The sequence below is a fragment of the Penicillium malachiteum genome (genome assembly GCF_028827825.1).
Source record: "Penicillium malachiteum strain IBT 17515 chromosome Unknown utg000004l:1.0-4883003.0:1.0-4884900.0, whole genome shotgun sequence".
NCBI lineage: Eukaryota > Fungi > Ascomycota > Eurotiomycetes > Eurotiales > Aspergillaceae > Penicillium > Penicillium malachiteum.
Genome location: NW_026643097.1, coordinates 3,263,569 through 3,279,616, shown reverse-complemented (window position 1 = coordinate 3,279,616; position 16,048 = coordinate 3,263,569). Strand labels below are relative to the sequence as shown.

Sequence of the window (16,048 nt, the reverse complement as noted above, 5' to 3'; positions counted from 1 at the left end):
AAGAGGTAGCGATCATCCGAGCAAATTTGCTTGTTTTTGTAAATCTTCTCTGTGTGGTGGCTTCGTTTTGGCGGCCCCGAACGGCCCCATTTTCAAATTTCGGTCCCTGAATGAGATATCTTAGGGCCTCTCAGCATCTCAGGGTCTGAGTGGGGCAACGCGAGGCAACATCTTTACATAAAATGATTCTGTAATTTGCATCATAGAAGATCTGAACCTGCTGTTATTTTGTGGTATGAGACAATGATCGAATAATTAATATGACAATAAATCAAGTTGTTGCAAAAATTTGATATGATCAATCAATTGCGGTCGGTCGTACGGCAGCTAATTGTTGATCCAAAATGAGCTCTTGGCCATAGCTAACAAGTAGAAGTAGCTGCACGATATAGCTCGTTGCGACCGCATGTGCATGCTGCGCCTTTGTATGATCATAGGTCTGATCACCTCGAGATCGAAACGAAAGGTGCATCCAACTCTGCGAACAGAGAAGTCCAGTCGAAGGAAGCACTAGGGTCCACACTGTTATCAAATTGTTGCCAAAGATCATCAAATGTCGGAAGAGTCGGATCCCATGGGCCATTTTCGTTACACTCAATCGGGATATTTATTGACGTTGTAGAATCCGTGATCGACTCAGAGGGTGGGTGCTCGCCGTCATTTTCGGCTCGGACCACTGTCTTGCCACTAACGCCTGGAATGGGGGCTTTGTGTCGCCAAAGGACTGCGTAAAATGACTCTAAGATCTTCTCGGCAAATGGAGACTGGCCCTTGGCTTCTTCCAGTACGCTGAATGCATTGTAAATCTCCGCCCGTCGTTGTTGGTCATCTTCGGGCCGAATGCTTTTGTTAAGGCAGACATCCATCAGTAAGACGATGATTGCCATACACACGCAATGTAGTACTCCCGAGAATCTTAATCTTGCGATCACAAAAGGGATACGCTCCGTTGCTAGCAGTCTCTCCATCCGTATAACCATCCGCGCAGCTTGTAAACATGCCTCTCTTGAGAAATCGTCCTCGGATTCTACGGCTGCTCGAGACAAGTAGGGTAGATGGAGCCTACATCTTTGAGCATGAAGCAAAGAGTTGATTACATAGCGCTGGATGATGATTCCAGGTGGGGTCTGTGGGTTATCCGAAGCAACTTTCTCTGAGCTATTATCAAGAGAAAAGAACGAAGGCATTTCGTTGATGATTTTGCAGATCTGCGCGTCGACGTCCCGTATATGTTGATAATTGGAGGTTTCATAGCACGATTCTGCGAAGGGAATTCTATCAGTTACCTCCCGGCAAAGTTCTGCTAATTGAATTCGTTGAAGAGAATATGACATCGATGTTGGTCGGTCCATCGGCTTGTTCACATAAGTGGCTCCGTCCACAAGATCTTCATCATTTGCATTGAGAGGCTTCTTGGTAGCCATGTGCTTTGGGTTGATGGAATATGTCCCTTTTTGTGGGCCTGCGTATTGGGAGAATTGCCAATCTGTCGCGACTAAATACCACCATACCCTCCGACCTATTTCCGCTTGAATCGAGCCTGGGTGGGAGCCATCAATTGTGCCATGTCGGGGATGATCGATACGATGTAAACTTAATCGACGTGCGACGGCTATGGCATTTGAGAATACATACCACGCTTGCGATGCGACACCAACCAGGTTGGTGACCATAAAGCCAACAATTATCATTGCCTGTACATCCTCGAGTGAGTCCAATGCCTTGCGACGAGAGTACTCAAGCACGTCAAGAGAAATCTTCAACCACAGAGCTGCTTGTTCATTTGCCTCCGCGACCGAGGAAAATAATGGCGAGTTCATATCCAGTTCAGTCCAGAAAAAAGTAGTGCTCGCTAGAATTGCAAGGAGCAATGCAACATGTCCCAACTTTATTGAACCCGGATCACCTGTAGATAAGCCCCGGTATAGATCATCCACACTTGATTTCACTGATGGTATGTGCACCACATGGTGAATATATGTGATGTCCGTCAGATATTTGTTGACAATTTCTTTAGCCTCATCATGAAAGGGCAACCAAACACATCTAGTTGCAACAGCCGAATTGTGCCTCTTTTCGAAGACGGAAGCAGCATGGGCAGCCTTCTTAATTGAGCATGTTTTGAACTCTATATCATAAGCGACAAGTGAGTCCTGTGTACAGAGTAGTTAGTACTTCCAAACCTTCAACTGTATTATCTCCTCTGGGTGGATAGAGCATACCGTCGGGATAGAGTATGTAACCTCTCCTTCCAGCCAATCCACATCGATATCTGAATCTTGAGGTCCTTTCACAGATGCTGAAGGGGGATTGCCTTTTTGCCAAGGCCGAAGAGGTTGTTCTTGTGATGTTTGTTCATCCACAATGTTTGGTGGTTTCCTTTTCTCAGCCACGATCTCCTCCAGCCGGCGTAAGCGTTCCAAGACATCTTGCCTGAAGGTATCAGGTGGGGCTTCAGGTGAACCCTCGATGCTTCCAGCAGAAGAAGGGGCTGGACCACCAAGCTGGCACGCAAGACCGCGACTAGTGCAATTGGGACAAGGGAACTGCCGACTGCACCTCAACTTCCGCGATCGACAAAACAGACAAGAGACCGGGCGTGACCGGGTTGATCGGGACAAATTCTTTTCAACCCGACCCATAATCAATGTGACTGAATAGCCTACCGAAACTTTGTAATAATCACCGACAGAGAGAGATGAAGTGAGAGTAAAGGGGTGTGGGCCAATCAGTGAGCGGTGACCTTCCGCGGAATTCCCGCGGGCTCGGATTTAGGATCGAATCTATACAGTAGATCAGTCGATTATAAGAATCAGGAATTGTCACACTGATTTTGGATATACTCATCATCAGAATCCGAAATTCAATTTCTTTGGAGAGATTGCGGGTGAAATACCATCCCTTCATCTCTTCTCCCACTCAAAATGGATGCCCTTATTGCTCAAATCCAAACTTTGGCCCATGCCACCGATGATGCGGGTCGACTGAACATCCAAAGAGCTCTTCAAAATGTGCAAATGGAGATTCAATCCCCGCAGGATGTTTTGATGCAATTTGGAAACGCTGTAGGCGCTCCTGAGAGATAGCCTCAATGACCCACTTCTGACTACTATAGAATCTACTTATCGCAATGCTTCGTCTGGCAGTCGATATTGGTATATTTCGGCAACTTACCAAATCCCATAGTCCTTTGACTGTACAGCAACTGGCTGAGGCTAATGATGCATCGGTATCTTTTATGCGTGAGTGATCTTCATAGCCCTTGGCACATACTACTCGACGTAAAGTCTAACCTTTTCCTTACCAGAACGAGTTCTTCGCTATCTCGCCTCCAACAACATGATAACCGAGGTTTCTATGAATGAATATCGGGCAAACACCATCACCTACATTCTCGCCGATCCTCGAGGAGAGGGAATGGCGTATCATGGGTAAATCGAGTCCACTTTCCGATTCTTCGGTCTTATGTGTTAATCTTCTGATAGATTTGATGTGTTTGGTCCTATTGTTCAAGTCATGCCCGAATTCTTCAAGAACAATCAGTATCGAGACATTACGAGCAATACCGATACGCCATTCCAGAAAGCCTTCAATACTAATCTCAGCTGCTTTGACTGGCTTGTTCAGCATCCCAAGCATTTTGGGTCTCTGCAAAAGGTCATGACTGCCCTTGAAGGTGCAGAGTGGACAGTTGGATTTGATCTCATTGAGACAGAAGCCAGAAAGATCCAATCAAGCCCACAGCCATCGGAAAGACCATTTTTTGTCGATGTTGGTGGTGGCCATGGTCATCAATGTGTTCAACTGGGCAAAAAATATCCCCACCTCCTCGGACGTCTCGTACTGCAGGATCTGCCCGAAGCAATAGACAGACTGCCTCCGATCGAGGGTGTGAAGGCTGAAGCCTACGACTTCTTTCAAAAAGAAACAATCACAGGTACCTATTTCCCCGCATAATATTTCCAAAATCTTATGCACAGCTCACATGTGCTTATGTTGTTGCAGATGCCAAGTTCTACTATCTGCGTAGAATCATGCACGATTGGCCCGACAAGGAAGCTGCAGTCATTCTCGGCAACATAAGCAGCGTCATGTCATCCGACTCACGTATCTTGATTGACGAGGTCGTTTTGCCTGATACTGGGGCACACTGGCAAGCAACTATGGCTGATCTGTCGATGATGATTGCTTTTGGGGGAAAGGAGCGATCAACCCAACAATGGTATTCCCTTGTCGACCTCGTTGGTCTGCGAGTTGAACAAATCCATACTTATGTGGCCTCCACTTATACGTCAATTCTTGTTCTTGCGCGGAAGTAGGTCTCAATTGAACCGAATACTCCGGCGAACTAGTGTTATCTAGAGATCCACCTAGGCACAGTTGCCCGCATAGGCACTTCATCCGAGTCATTAGTAATTGAAACCTCTCACCTGCAAAGATGCATGTTCACATGTTGGTGCTTCTTTCATTCCAGCTGCCCCGCCTTTAGCCTCAAAAATCTCGTTTTACACTTTCTTCGTATTCCAAAAATCCCCACAAAATCAGAAAAAATTCTTTGAATGGCTAGCGACGGAGTTGTGGTAGATTTTTGTGGATACCATTAGTCGAGATTTGTCGATCAATATGCTTAAAAGACAAAGTGCTACGAGAAATTATGGAACGAGAAAAAGCTAGATGCTTTCTTTCATCATAATCTTTACTGAATTAAGTATGGCCTAATGCTATTAAATGGGGCTGTGCAAATCATTCCAAATCACCATGTCGTAGGGCTTGGCCCCCTGATTCTTATCATTCGTAGCTTGGAGGTGGGGGAATACCCTTCCGAGCCTCTAAGTACTTCATAGCGTCGCAATACTTAATTTCCAGGCAGGATTCCATATCACCTCAGTACTTTTGGACGATGTCGGCTGAGAGTGAAAGTAGCAAGGCTACACAGCCTGACACTAGTACGCGTCGCTCAGGTAGAAAGCGAGTTCGGACAGGATGTATTACATGCAAGTACGGGACAATCCCTATGACGTTGACAGGATGAGGCTCACAGCTAGCTAGAATTCGCAAAATTAAGTGTGACGAGACTCGCCCCCATTGCAACAGATGTCTATCTACTGGACGAAAGTGTGATGGATATACGGTACCTGAATCAACAAATACTACTAGTAACGATCGCAACCCTACATCATCCTCAAGGACCTCAACAGCGGTAGTATTCAACCGAGCCCTACGCCATGTTCGATTATCGTCGATACCTGGAGTCAATGAAAAAGCCCTTACAAGTCTCAATATCGTCTTCCAAGCAACATCTTCAGAGGTTTCCTTCCCATCGACTCGGAGTTTTTGGGTACATCATGGTACCCCAGGAGCCATTCAAGATCCTGTTCCCCGACATGCTCTGATTGCTATCGCCGGATGCTTCCAACAACGTGTGCATAAGCAACAAGACCTACCATTCAATGATGCCGTCATTGATCAAAACTACAATATTGCTATAAGAGGAATTCGACAGCTCATCCTAGTCGAGGAACGCCCACTGAGTCAATATGAGATCGACTGCATCTTAACGGCGTGCATGTGTTTTACAGCCCTCGATTTTGTCCGAGGCAACTTTATGGCGGTGTTACAACATATGAAACATGGGATTACAATCATCAACACATGCTGTCCTTATTCTGATCTGGCGGGTTACTTTCGCTACATAAGCGTTGCCCCACTGTCCAATACACAGGCACGGCGGTTCATCCCCCTCCTCACGAATCTGGGGTGTCCCTATGGTGCGTGTAACGGACAGTGCTTCCCAGGAGGAAAATGTTCGTTCGCAAGTGTGCCATTCACGACTTTAGGCCGAGCGCAAGATGCATTGTTATTCGTTGAATACTACTTCTTCAGAGCGAGGCGCCTTGTCGATGATCATTTTGCAGCTTCTCCAGAATCACCTGGGTGGCCATCATACATCCTTCAAGAGCAGCGCAAAGCCCAAACATACCTCAGAGAATGGCGAGTCTTGTTTTCAAATCTCAAAGCCAATCCCGGATCCATTCCTGAGCACAAAGCCCTTGCTCTGATTCTTGAAGTACGTTGGCTTATCTGCAAAATTAATCTGAGTACGCTCCTCGAAGACGAGGCAGAGAGTGATCCAAAGGGTGATTTGATGCATCTTGTCGAATTCGAGCGCATTGTCAGACTTGGAGCTCAGGTCCAATCAAGACTTTCCTCGATGGAATTTCGAATGGAATCTAAATTGGGTGCACATATGGATATGGTAATTCTGAGATGTCGGTACTTGCCGATTCGTCTGAAAGCTTTGGCTTTGGTGCGAGATGAGCCCTCTGGCTCGGATGTATTGCTCAGTCCGCCTGCGATGTACGAAAGGATGAAGAGTATTGTTGAGTTTGACCATGGTCATACCATTAAAGAGTTGGAAACGATGGAGAATCCTCCCATGCATCCGATTCGAAAACGCCAATTCAAGATCGGATGAAGTGATTTTTTATGAACCAATTCAAATCTAACATTTTGACTCAATTCCGAGTTAACATTTCCATGGGTGATGAGTATTGTGGGCATTCTGAGTTGATCTTCGAACCAAGAACCACCACTCTTGTCCTTGCGGACTCATCGCCGAGATGGAGCTCAGCTTGCATCTTCTCGAGGTCGATCAGGTCCTAATAGCTCAGGCAACTGGGATCTGCGGATAGCAGGGTTGCCCCTTACACTTCCTGATCCTTGAAGAGCAAGTTCCCAAGATCAACCAAGATGTGATCGGGAATGGTCTAGCGCCTCCAATGAATGAAGCTAGCATCGAGATCCGCGTGAAACTATTCGAACACGCGAGAATAACGTGGGATAACAGACTTCCCGGAAGGACTTACTTTCGCCTCATACACAATGGAATACCTTCGTCACCTTGTCGCACCAACCAGATGATTGTGTATAATGGCAACTCGACCTTAGACGACAAAGATAGATGTAACTATTCTTCCTCGCCAGTACTCTAGTTAAGTGGGAGCCTAGGAATCATGCTTGCATCATCTGATGGGGATTTTATTGCCATCAAGACCTGAGAGTGAAAGACTTTATATTGAACAAAATTCCTTAGAAATCCAGGACAGGATGTAGGAAGTAGAAAATGCACAGAATCCCAATGCAGTAGCGTCAAACAATTATTGTACATGATGATATAATACCAGTTTACAGCTTTCCGCCAGTAAGCTGCTCACCGAGCTTCTTGACTCGGCCCTGGAGGACGTCCCAACGGGCAACCTCGCTCTTCCGAGACTCATTGACGATACTCTGCACGGTCGGAGGTGTACCCAGGTTCCAGATGTTGTCACCAGGCTGGCAGTCGTTACGCCAGGCCGTGTTCTCACCGTCGGGGAACACACGGTCGATCTCAGCAGAAAGCTGCTCTTCTGTGGTAATAAAAGTACGGGCACTCATGTAGAGCGAGTGCAGATCATCCTGTCGCTCAGCACTTTTTTGTGCCTCCTGAGCCTCAACACGGGCCTTGGAAATGGCCAGGCGTTCTTCCCGGTTGGGGTCGGCCAAGACATGCTTCTGACTCTGCATCGCCTGTACAATTGAGGACCGCGTCAAGCGTTCATCTTCTGGCTCTGATTGTCGGAGAACACTCTCTCGTCGCTTCTGGTTTTCGCGACTTCGGTGAGACATAACTGCCTCCGCCGATGTCTTCCGCTTGTATAGACCCTCGAGACCTTCCCGGAGGTTCTCTCTCCGCAATTCCGCCATCTTAATCTTGAAGGCCTGCTTCTCGGGATCACTGCTCTTCACGTTGACCTTGCGCTCGGTCTTGGGGGCGGGTGTGACGGCATCGAGGTACATCTTTCCGGGCTTGTCTGTTCGGCGGCTCGGGAAGAGCTCGCGAGGGACTGGGAGAGTACCCTTAACTCTGGGCTTGCTCGCATTGGTTGGTTGAAGGACTTGAGGGATATCAACGAAATGAGGAGATTCGGGTCCGACGCGAAGATTCGGGGAGGTTGTGAAACTGCGGACCTGCACTCTGGCAGTCCGGCTGTAGCGAATGGCAGACATGCTGCACCAATCAACCCTCTTTTACGCGCAAAAAAGGGGAGAGGAATTGACAGAAGATGGGAATGAAAGAAGATATTAGGAAACAATAGAATCGGTCAAAAGGACCGTAACAATTGCGCGGAGAGGAGGTCAGGGAGACGAAGAGTCGGGAGAAACATGAAGCGATTTTGCCCGTGGTCCGTGCCCCGGATAGTCTTGGCGCCAAAAAAAAATAGTTCTTACCGCCTTTATTTTTTCTTCTTCCCTTTCTTCGCTCTCTGCCATTCCTAATTGTTTTGGTCTTGCCTTCGAAAAAATTTTCCGAAGGTCAACCCAACCTTTTTTACACCTTTATTACAGGTTATCCCATCTATCATGGGTACCGGAAAGAAGGAGGCCGCTCGTAAGGAGCGGCAGGGCAAGGTTGACGATGGCATGGGCAATGTCAAAACCAAAGGTGAAAACTTCTACCGGTATGTCTCCTGAAAACTCAGTCGAGTTTAGTCGAAGATACATGGGAATATGGAAGACTAATGTCTATCGTCTAGCGATGCGAAGAAGATTAAGACCCTGAACATGTTCAAGGATGGCAAAGCTCGACGCAACGCCCATGGTGAAATTACCGTAGCTGCCTCCTACCAGTCTCGTGAGACTCCAACTGCTCGCATTGAACCCAACCGTAAATGGTTCGGAAACACTCGTGTCATCTCACAGGAGGCTCTCACTTCCTTCCGTGAGGCTGTCGCTGAGCAAACTAAGGATCCTTACCAGGTTCTGCTCAAGACAAACAAGCTTCCTATGAGTTTGATTCGGGACAAGAGCGATACCGTTAATGGAATCAAGCAACATCAAGCCAAGATGGCGATTGAGAACAATCCTTTCGGTGATACCTTTGGACCTAAGGCTCAGCGCAAGCGTGTCAAGCTCGGAGTTACCTCGTTGGAGGATCTGGCCGGCGAAACTGTCAAGAATATGGATACATATATCGAGAAGCTGGACCAAGGCACCCACGATGACGGTTCACCCATTGTCCTTGGCGATAATGCCAACCCCGATGACGCTATTCTCACAACTGCCCGTGAAGCTGTCTTCTCCAAGGGTCAGAGTAAGCGTATCTGGAACGAACTCTACAAGGTCATTGACTCTTCTGACGTGGTTATTCACGTCTTGGATGCTCGTGATCCCATTGGTACTCGCTGCCGGAGCGTTGAAAAATACATCCGCGAGGAGGCACCTCACAAGCATCTTGTCTTCGTGCTGAACAAGACTGATCTCGTCCCAACCGGTGTAGCTGTAAGTTTTTCATTTCTTCACTTGTTATCCCCATCAAACATCTTGCTTGCCTTTTTATTTTATATGATTCTTTTTTCTTTTCTTTGTTTTTCTGCCATGCGTTTCGTTGGCCTTCGTGCCGTTCCATCGCTAAGTCAAGGCTTCTCCTACGATTTCATGTCGTGCTATTCTCAGTGGGAGTATGTCTGTTACAGCTTTGGTAGATTAAGACTGTCCCGCACCGAATTTCTTTCTGAAGCTAGGTTGACTTGCTTTCGTCTTGAAAGCATGTCGTAAGGGACAGATGTGTCTTGTTTTTGAGTTGAGTTCTGCTTCTGCCTTTTCTGGTGGCTTCATAGCAGAACTCTTAGTAACATTCCACACATTCTTTTTTTTTCATCATATTTGTTGATTCTGGTGATCTTTTGCTAACATGGCATCTTTCACTAGGCTGCTTGGGTTCGTCACCTGTCTAAGGATTACCCTGCCCTGGCTTTCCATGCTTCCATCAACAACTCTTTTGGAAAGGGTTCTCTGATTACGCTGCTGCGCCAATTCTCTATTCTGCACTCTGACCGCAAGCAAATCTCTGTTGGTTTCATCGGTTACCCCAACACCGGCAAGTCTTCCATCATCAACACTCTTCGAAAGAAGAAGGTCTGCACAGTTGCTCCTATTCCTGGCGAGACCAAGGTGTGGCAGTACATCACTTTGATGAAGAGAATCTACCTGATTGATTGTCCTGGTGTTGTCCCTCCTAACCAGAACGACACTGAGACTGACATTCTTCTGCGTGGTGTCTGCCGTGTGGAGAACGTTGAGAACCCCAAACAGTACATTCCAGCTGTGATGAGCCGGGTCCAACCCCGTCACCTGGAGCGTACCTACGGTATTAAGGAGCCCACTGATGCCATTGACTTCCTCAGCCGTCTCGCTCGTAAGGGCGGTCGTCTCCTCAAGGGTGGCGAGCCTGACTTGGATGGTGTGGCCAAGATGGTTATCAACGATTTCCTTCGTGGAAAGATTCCTTGGTTCACCCCACCTCCCAAGCCAGAGGGCGCTGCTGGTGAAGATGAGAAGATCCAAGGACGTGACGGCCGCCTTGGAGAGATGGGTCGCAAGCGTAAGCTTGATGAGACCAACGCCGAAACCGCTGACGCTAGCGAGTCATCAGACTCCAAGCCGGATGAGGAATCTGAAGGCCTTGATGCTGATGAGGACGACGATGATGATGACTCCATTGCCAACTTGGAGATCAGCGATGTGGAGAGTGGTGAAGAAGATTGAGTCATTCACATTTCAACACGTGAATCTTCCAACCCTGAATCATCTCAACATTACGAGATGACTTGCGCGGCTCTTAAGAGCACAGAGCTTTACGCTCACCTATCCCCACCTCCGCCGTCTAGCGCTGGGTCGACTCTACAGAGTCGGTTGCCAACCACTTGAGAGATGAACTTTCACTTTTAAGCAGCGGCATTTCCAGAGACACCTTCCTGGCCTTTCCAGTAGACTCTGATCCCGGGTACGCTCACACGGTGTACAAGTCAGCTACAGGACGTCTTGGGTCAAACCTCGGGTTCCAAGTGAGACACCTGGGATTTTAGATACCCCAATTCTTAAATGAATTGAATGAAAATTACTTGTTCCATCTTACATTATGTTCAAATCTCTACTGTAGACATTTCTAGTAGCTGCTCACGGTTAAGTATCAGTACCTGCTCTCTTTGTCACAATAGATTGATCTCAAGCGTCAACTGTGGTTCTTTGTGGGGTCTCACCGCCTCAAAGTGTCGGTCTCCACCTTCGTCACCTCACCAGCCCAAGCTCATGATCTTTAGTTGACTCGACATGTCTCTGCAGCCATGCCAGAAGATATGTCTATGATCCCTTACAACGGGGGAAATCTCGATGTTGTACTGTATGTATTTCACATCAATGAGTGCCTTTGTTGACTAACCAGTACTCCGTTCATAGCCGACATAACGACTCGGTCGTCGTTTATGACCATGATTCGCAGCAGTTAGTTCTCCGCAGTGCAGCCGATACACATGGGAGTGATGTCGAGCTTGCAAACTGCCCATTATGCCACCGTCCCATGAGCGAGAGCAGTCGGGAGCGACATGGAAGCTCTGATGATTCGGAGCGGGAATTTATCAACCCAAATTACTTTCGCATGCTTGACAACAGCCTCCCGAGCTCTGTCAGCTCCTCAGCCCCTCCATCCCCTCGTCGACGTCTAGTTCAACCCGCCCTTCCTGACGGCAATGGTACAATTGGTCATGGTGAAGCCAGTGCACCGACAAGCGCCCCTCGCCCCACTACATCCCAAGGAATCTCATCTGCGGCGTTCAGTCAGGATTATTTCAAAAAGTTCTTTGTGGAAGAAAGGCTTCTTGGAAAAGGAGGGAAAGGTGTTGTCCTGCTCGTCAAACATGTGCTGGATGGTGTTTCCCTTGGAAAATATGCTTGCAAACGTGTCCCCGTTGGAGATGATCACGAATGGCTAGAGAAGGTGCTGGGTGAGGTACAGCTATTGCAGCATCTATCTCACCAGAATCTTGTATCTTACCGCCATGTCTGGCTGGAAGATGCGAAGATTAACGTTTTTGGACCCAGCGTACCATGTGCCTTCATTCTGCAACAATACTGCAATGCGGGTGATCTGCACAATTACATTTGCGGGTCTGTGCAAACCTCAACCACCGCCCAGCAGCTCAAGGCACGTCTTCGACGAAAATCAAAGGGAGAGCCAGATTTGGATCCAGTTGGACCTCGGGCTTTACAGCTGGATGAAATCTATTCTTTCTTCAGAGATATCACATCGGGTTTACGTCATCTGCACACCAATGGATATATCCATCGTGACTTGAAACCACAGAACTGTCTTCTCCATGAAACTCCAGATGGTATTCGAGTTTTGGTGAGTGACTTTGGTGAGGTCCAATCACAAGATTCTATGCGAAAGTCGACCGGTGCGACAGGGACTTTATCGTATTGTGCTCCCGAAGTTCTTCGTCGTGAATATCCAGATGGTCCATTCGGAAATTTCACATTCAAGTCCGACATATTTTCCTTGGGAATGATCCTCTATTTCTTATGCTTTGCGGAACTTCCATATGCAAGCGCCGATATCATCAACGAGGAGAAAGAGGACTTGGATCAACTCCGTGAGGAGATCACCAGCTGGACTGGGTTTGACCAAGCTCGAAGAAAGCGACCCGACCTCCCAGAGAGGCTGTACTCCTTCTTGGAAAGGCTACTTGCGGTAGATCCTAATCGCAGACCTACGGCAGAGGAAGTTTTGAATGGGATTCAACCCGGTGCGACTATCAACGAATTCCGCTTTAAAAGAGCCAGCTCTTCTAGCCCTGAACATCCTTCTGGCGCGAGGATTCGCCCTGTTGATAGTCCCCATTCATCTTCAGATAGACGAGCTCTCTCGCCAGTCAAGAAGATATCTCACAGCAATATCGCATTCCGACGTGACTCGATGTTTGACTCCAGTGGATCTGGAGGTAGCCCAGCCTCTGGACCAGAAATCATAGATGGACGTCCGTCTTTCAGCCCTGATCGCAATATCATTGTACATCCCAGATATTCTCCATCACCACCCGTCTCTCCAACCAGACCCTTACACGATGATGAATCTATCCATGACCAACCACAAAGACTCTCACGGCAGCAACAACTTCTTCCTCCTCCCCCCAAGCCGTTTCCTTTCGCTGGACTACATATCATCGTCTATCTCCTCGCCAAGCGTACAATTCTCGCTTTTTCTCGTTAAGGTTGCCTCCATTTTTCACCCATGCTCACCTCTATCTGTCAAGCCATGGATCCTCTACCCTCTTCTTCTTCTTGCTGCCATAACTCTCGGTACCCATGATCTTCGAGTACAGGGTATCGCCATCACAGTACATATGCTAGTCGTTGGACTCGGTGTGCGTACGAACATGCTTTGCGCTTGGCATGGAGACCCAACGCTTTTTTGATACCTCTTCTCTTTTTTCAACATATCGCATACGAAACACTAACGATCGTCCATGATTATGCATTCCATGATATCTTCTAACTTCCCAATTGAAATAGTGCATTCTTACTTTCTGTGTCAATAGCAATCAGCGGACATGCTTTCTTCGTGTCAATACCAAAACCACTTCCAAGGTTGATATGAATGAGGAAAGCAACAAACTTTGGGAGGTTTCCCAGTGTGATTTTCTTGGAGTGTGAAAAGGACTTTTCCTGGAAAAATGAATGAATTTGAGAAATTCCTACAATTGGTTTGATGAAAAAGTACATGTAGTTCTAGTACTAAAATGTAGAATTAAATCAAAGACCATGATGTCGGGGGGTTCAATATATCCATATCTCCACTTTAATGAATCAGATAACCATAGTGTTCGCCGTCCCGGGCCAACTGGATTGGGAGTCAATCTTCGTAAGTACTCTGTGCCCAATGAATACTAGGTATTCAAGGGACGAGCACAATACAGAGAATCATCTGTGTTCAGGTGAATCAGTATGGAAATCTGATGGTGATATAGCCAGAGATGCCCTCGTTATTTCATCTTGGAACTCTTCAGAATGGGGCACACCATAGAACGGTATGTCCATATTTGTCATGGAAATTTCCATGGCAATGAGTTCCTCTTTTAAAGAAAATGATCATGTGAGTAAAGTAAAAGTTATGAGATCGTAACTCCAAAATGATGGGAAGAAAATGTCTATGTTTTGTATTTGGGTATAAGTATGGATCGACAATCGTTAGAACTTGTAATGACAAGCTACTTCATACGAGCCGCCATAAATTTGCTGACCCTTTTCGGTGGTTCCTCAGTCTCGATAGGAATCATTTCTTCCTCTTCTTCATTCACAAAGCCACCATTCTGCTGGATCATGCGGTTGCGCATCTTGTAGAATTCGGAGGCAATTTCGCGGCGATGCATGGCCTCATCCAGCTTGTCTGGCTCTGGTGCTCGGGCTGATCCAGGAGCAATGTTACGCTCAAAAAGTTTATCTGCCAGGGTCTTTCCCTTTGGTGGCTGAGGGGCTGAGGGATCTTCAGAAATATCCATAATCGGAGCGGAAAATGGCTTGGGCCCTTGAGACTTCGCAGGGAAGAGAGGTAGGGATGTTGGGTTGGTAATACCATTAGCCTGCGTTGAAGTTTCGCGGGGCTCTGCGGCATTGGAGATTTTTGACAAGGATTCAATGGAAGATGTGGGTTTTGTCTCGGTGTCTGTAGTTGCTGATCGGGCACTCTTGAATCGAGATGCCTTCTTAGCAGGAGCTGGTGCGCTTGGCTTAGCATCTTGCACTCGGTCTGTACGTTCAACAATGGCATCTGCCAATGGAGAAGGTTCAGACACAGATGGAAGAGTCTTTCGCTCAGTTGCAGGGGTTTTCTCAATTTGCGGTGCCTTTGGGGCAGGTGCAATATCGAGTTCGTCGGCGAACGCCACCCGCTTCTTAGGCTTCTTTGTCTTGGCAGACTCCTCAACAGCGTCTTCCTTTTCAGGTTTGTCGGTGGAGGCTGACTCTTCAATTTCTTGTTGAACTTCAAGCGGGAAGGTTTCTGTATCCTTGCCCATATTCCACATTCCGCGAGCATTGAGTTTCGCTTCTAGCTCGCGCATTTGCTGGTGATAATCATCACCCAACTCTGTGCGAGTACGACCAAACTGATCCTCTTCTTCATCCTCCTCATCTGTAGCCCAGGTGTAATCCTCATCATAAGAGACATCACTGGCATCCTCGTCAAGCTCTAACTCAGCAACAATCGCGCCGACCTCGTCAATGCCGTATTGAATCATTTCTCTGCGCAACTGTGCGTCTTCCTCGGATTCATCAACGTTGCTGAGGGATGCTTGTTGACGGTCCTCCTCGGTCACAATAGAGACTGGCTTTGAGAGATCCAATGCCTCTTCTTGAGAACCATTGGTTTCCGGCACAGGCGCTGGTTCCTGGACAGTCTCGTTGGTTTGAGACTCCACCGCGCCAGCATCGACCACATCAGCACTCGTCTGGGACGCAGCAGGTGCAGCCTTGCTCGAACCCTCGCCTGCACTAGATTTGTCCGGGATATTCTCCACGCCAACCTTCTTCAAGACTTCCAGAAGCTGCGGTGCGTGTTCACCAGGGGTATTGACCGAGCTGGAAACAACCTCTCCCTCCTCATCCAGCTCCTCCATGATCTCCCTCATGGCAAACTCCGTAGTCTCTTCGGATGGCATGTTTTCGCCCGCATCCAACGAGTATAGCTCTTGCTCTGCGGCACGCAGTCTCTTTTCCATTGTCGCCACATTTTGCTTCACATAGTCGATTCGTCGACCGAGGAGATCAACGATCTGTCCACGAGAGCGCGCCCCGATGATGGTCTGCATTTCCTCCTCGGTCACCACGGAACCACCAAGTTCGTTTCCCACGGCAAGAAAGTCTTCGGTCGTGGCGGAATTCGGGAGTTCTTTGATTTCGTCGCGGAGGCCATCGTACTCTGCCTCCCAGGTGCGCCAGTGGTAGAGGGATTTTTGGAGTTCGAGGATATTGCCTTCCAGCGCAAGGCGGCGCTCCTCGAGGGCGTCGAGATTGTGAGCGGGTACACCCATGGTTTTAGAGATTAGAAGATCCGCTATTATTCAAAATAGTGAGATCTCGCTCATAAAAGGATTGGAAAAAGAAAAGTCCAACGGTCGAGGTGCAAAAAAAAGAGAGGGAGAAAAAAAGAGTAAAGAGTGAATGCCGCCGGAGGTGG

At 47.7% G+C, this 16,048-nt stretch overlaps 7 protein-coding genes across 7 annotated transcripts; 4 read left to right on the top strand and 3 right to left on the bottom strand.

The window, feature by feature from the left end:
- Window positions 1-443: 443 nt before the first annotated feature.
- On the bottom strand, window positions 444-2,642 carry N7483_009296 (uncharacterized protein; the record flags this gene model as incomplete). The annotated part of the gene is made up of 2 exons (XM_057092723.1): window positions 444-2,153; window positions 2,223-2,642. 2 exons carry the CDS (start codon window positions 2,640-2,642, stop codon window positions 444-446), a joined length of 2,130 nt encoding a protein of 709 aa, XP_056943897.1.
- Window positions 2,643-2,924: 282 nt separating this feature from the next.
- On the top strand, window positions 2,925-4,319 carry N7483_009295 (S-adenosyl-L-methionine-dependent methyltransferase; the record flags this gene model as incomplete). The annotated part of the gene is made up of 5 exons (XM_057092722.1): window positions 2,925-3,065; window positions 3,116-3,242; window positions 3,308-3,431; window positions 3,486-3,937; window positions 4,006-4,319. The coding sequence occupies 5 exons, from the start codon at window positions 2,925-2,927 to the stop codon at window positions 4,317-4,319; spliced, it is 1,158 nt and encodes a 385-aa protein (XP_056943896.1).
- A 906-nt stretch (window positions 4,320-5,225) lies between these two features.
- Window positions 5,226-6,475, top strand: N7483_009294 (uncharacterized protein; the record flags this gene model as incomplete). Its single annotated transcript, XM_057092721.1, has 2 exons — window positions 5,226-5,251; window positions 5,275-6,475. The coding sequence occupies 2 exons, from the start codon at window positions 5,226-5,228 to the stop codon at window positions 6,473-6,475; spliced, it is 1,227 nt and encodes a 408-aa protein (XP_056943895.1).
- Window positions 6,476-7,185: 710 nt separating this feature from the next.
- On the bottom strand, window positions 7,186-8,046 carry N7483_009293 (uncharacterized protein; the record flags this gene model as incomplete). The annotated part of the gene is made up of 1 exon (XM_057092720.1): window positions 7,186-8,046. One exon carries the CDS (start codon window positions 8,044-8,046, stop codon window positions 7,186-7,188), a length of 861 nt encoding a protein of 286 aa, XP_056943894.1.
- Window positions 8,047-8,400: 354 nt separating this feature from the next.
- Window positions 8,401-10,584, top strand: N7483_009292 (putative GTPase NOG2; the record flags this gene model as incomplete). Its single annotated transcript, XM_057092719.1, has 3 exons — window positions 8,401-8,498; window positions 8,574-9,318; window positions 9,748-10,584. The coding sequence occupies 3 exons, from the start codon at window positions 8,401-8,403 to the stop codon at window positions 10,582-10,584; spliced, it is 1,680 nt and encodes a 559-aa protein (XP_056943893.1).
- A 578-nt stretch (window positions 10,585-11,162) lies between these two features.
- N7483_009291 (protein kinase IKS1) lies at window positions 11,163-13,084 on the top strand (the record flags this gene model as incomplete). The annotated part of the gene is made up of 2 exons (XM_057092718.1): window positions 11,163-11,218; window positions 11,275-13,084. The coding sequence occupies 2 exons, from the start codon at window positions 11,163-11,165 to the stop codon at window positions 13,082-13,084; spliced, it is 1,866 nt and encodes a 621-aa protein (XP_056943892.1).
- A 997-nt stretch (window positions 13,085-14,081) lies between these two features.
- Window positions 14,082-15,902, bottom strand: N7483_009290 (prefoldin-like protein; the record flags this gene model as incomplete). The annotated part of the gene is made up of 1 exon (XM_057092717.1): window positions 14,082-15,902. The coding sequence occupies one exon, from the start codon at window positions 15,900-15,902 to the stop codon at window positions 14,082-14,084; it is 1,821 nt and encodes a 606-aa protein (XP_056943891.1).
- Window positions 15,903-16,048: the final 146 nt, after the last annotated feature.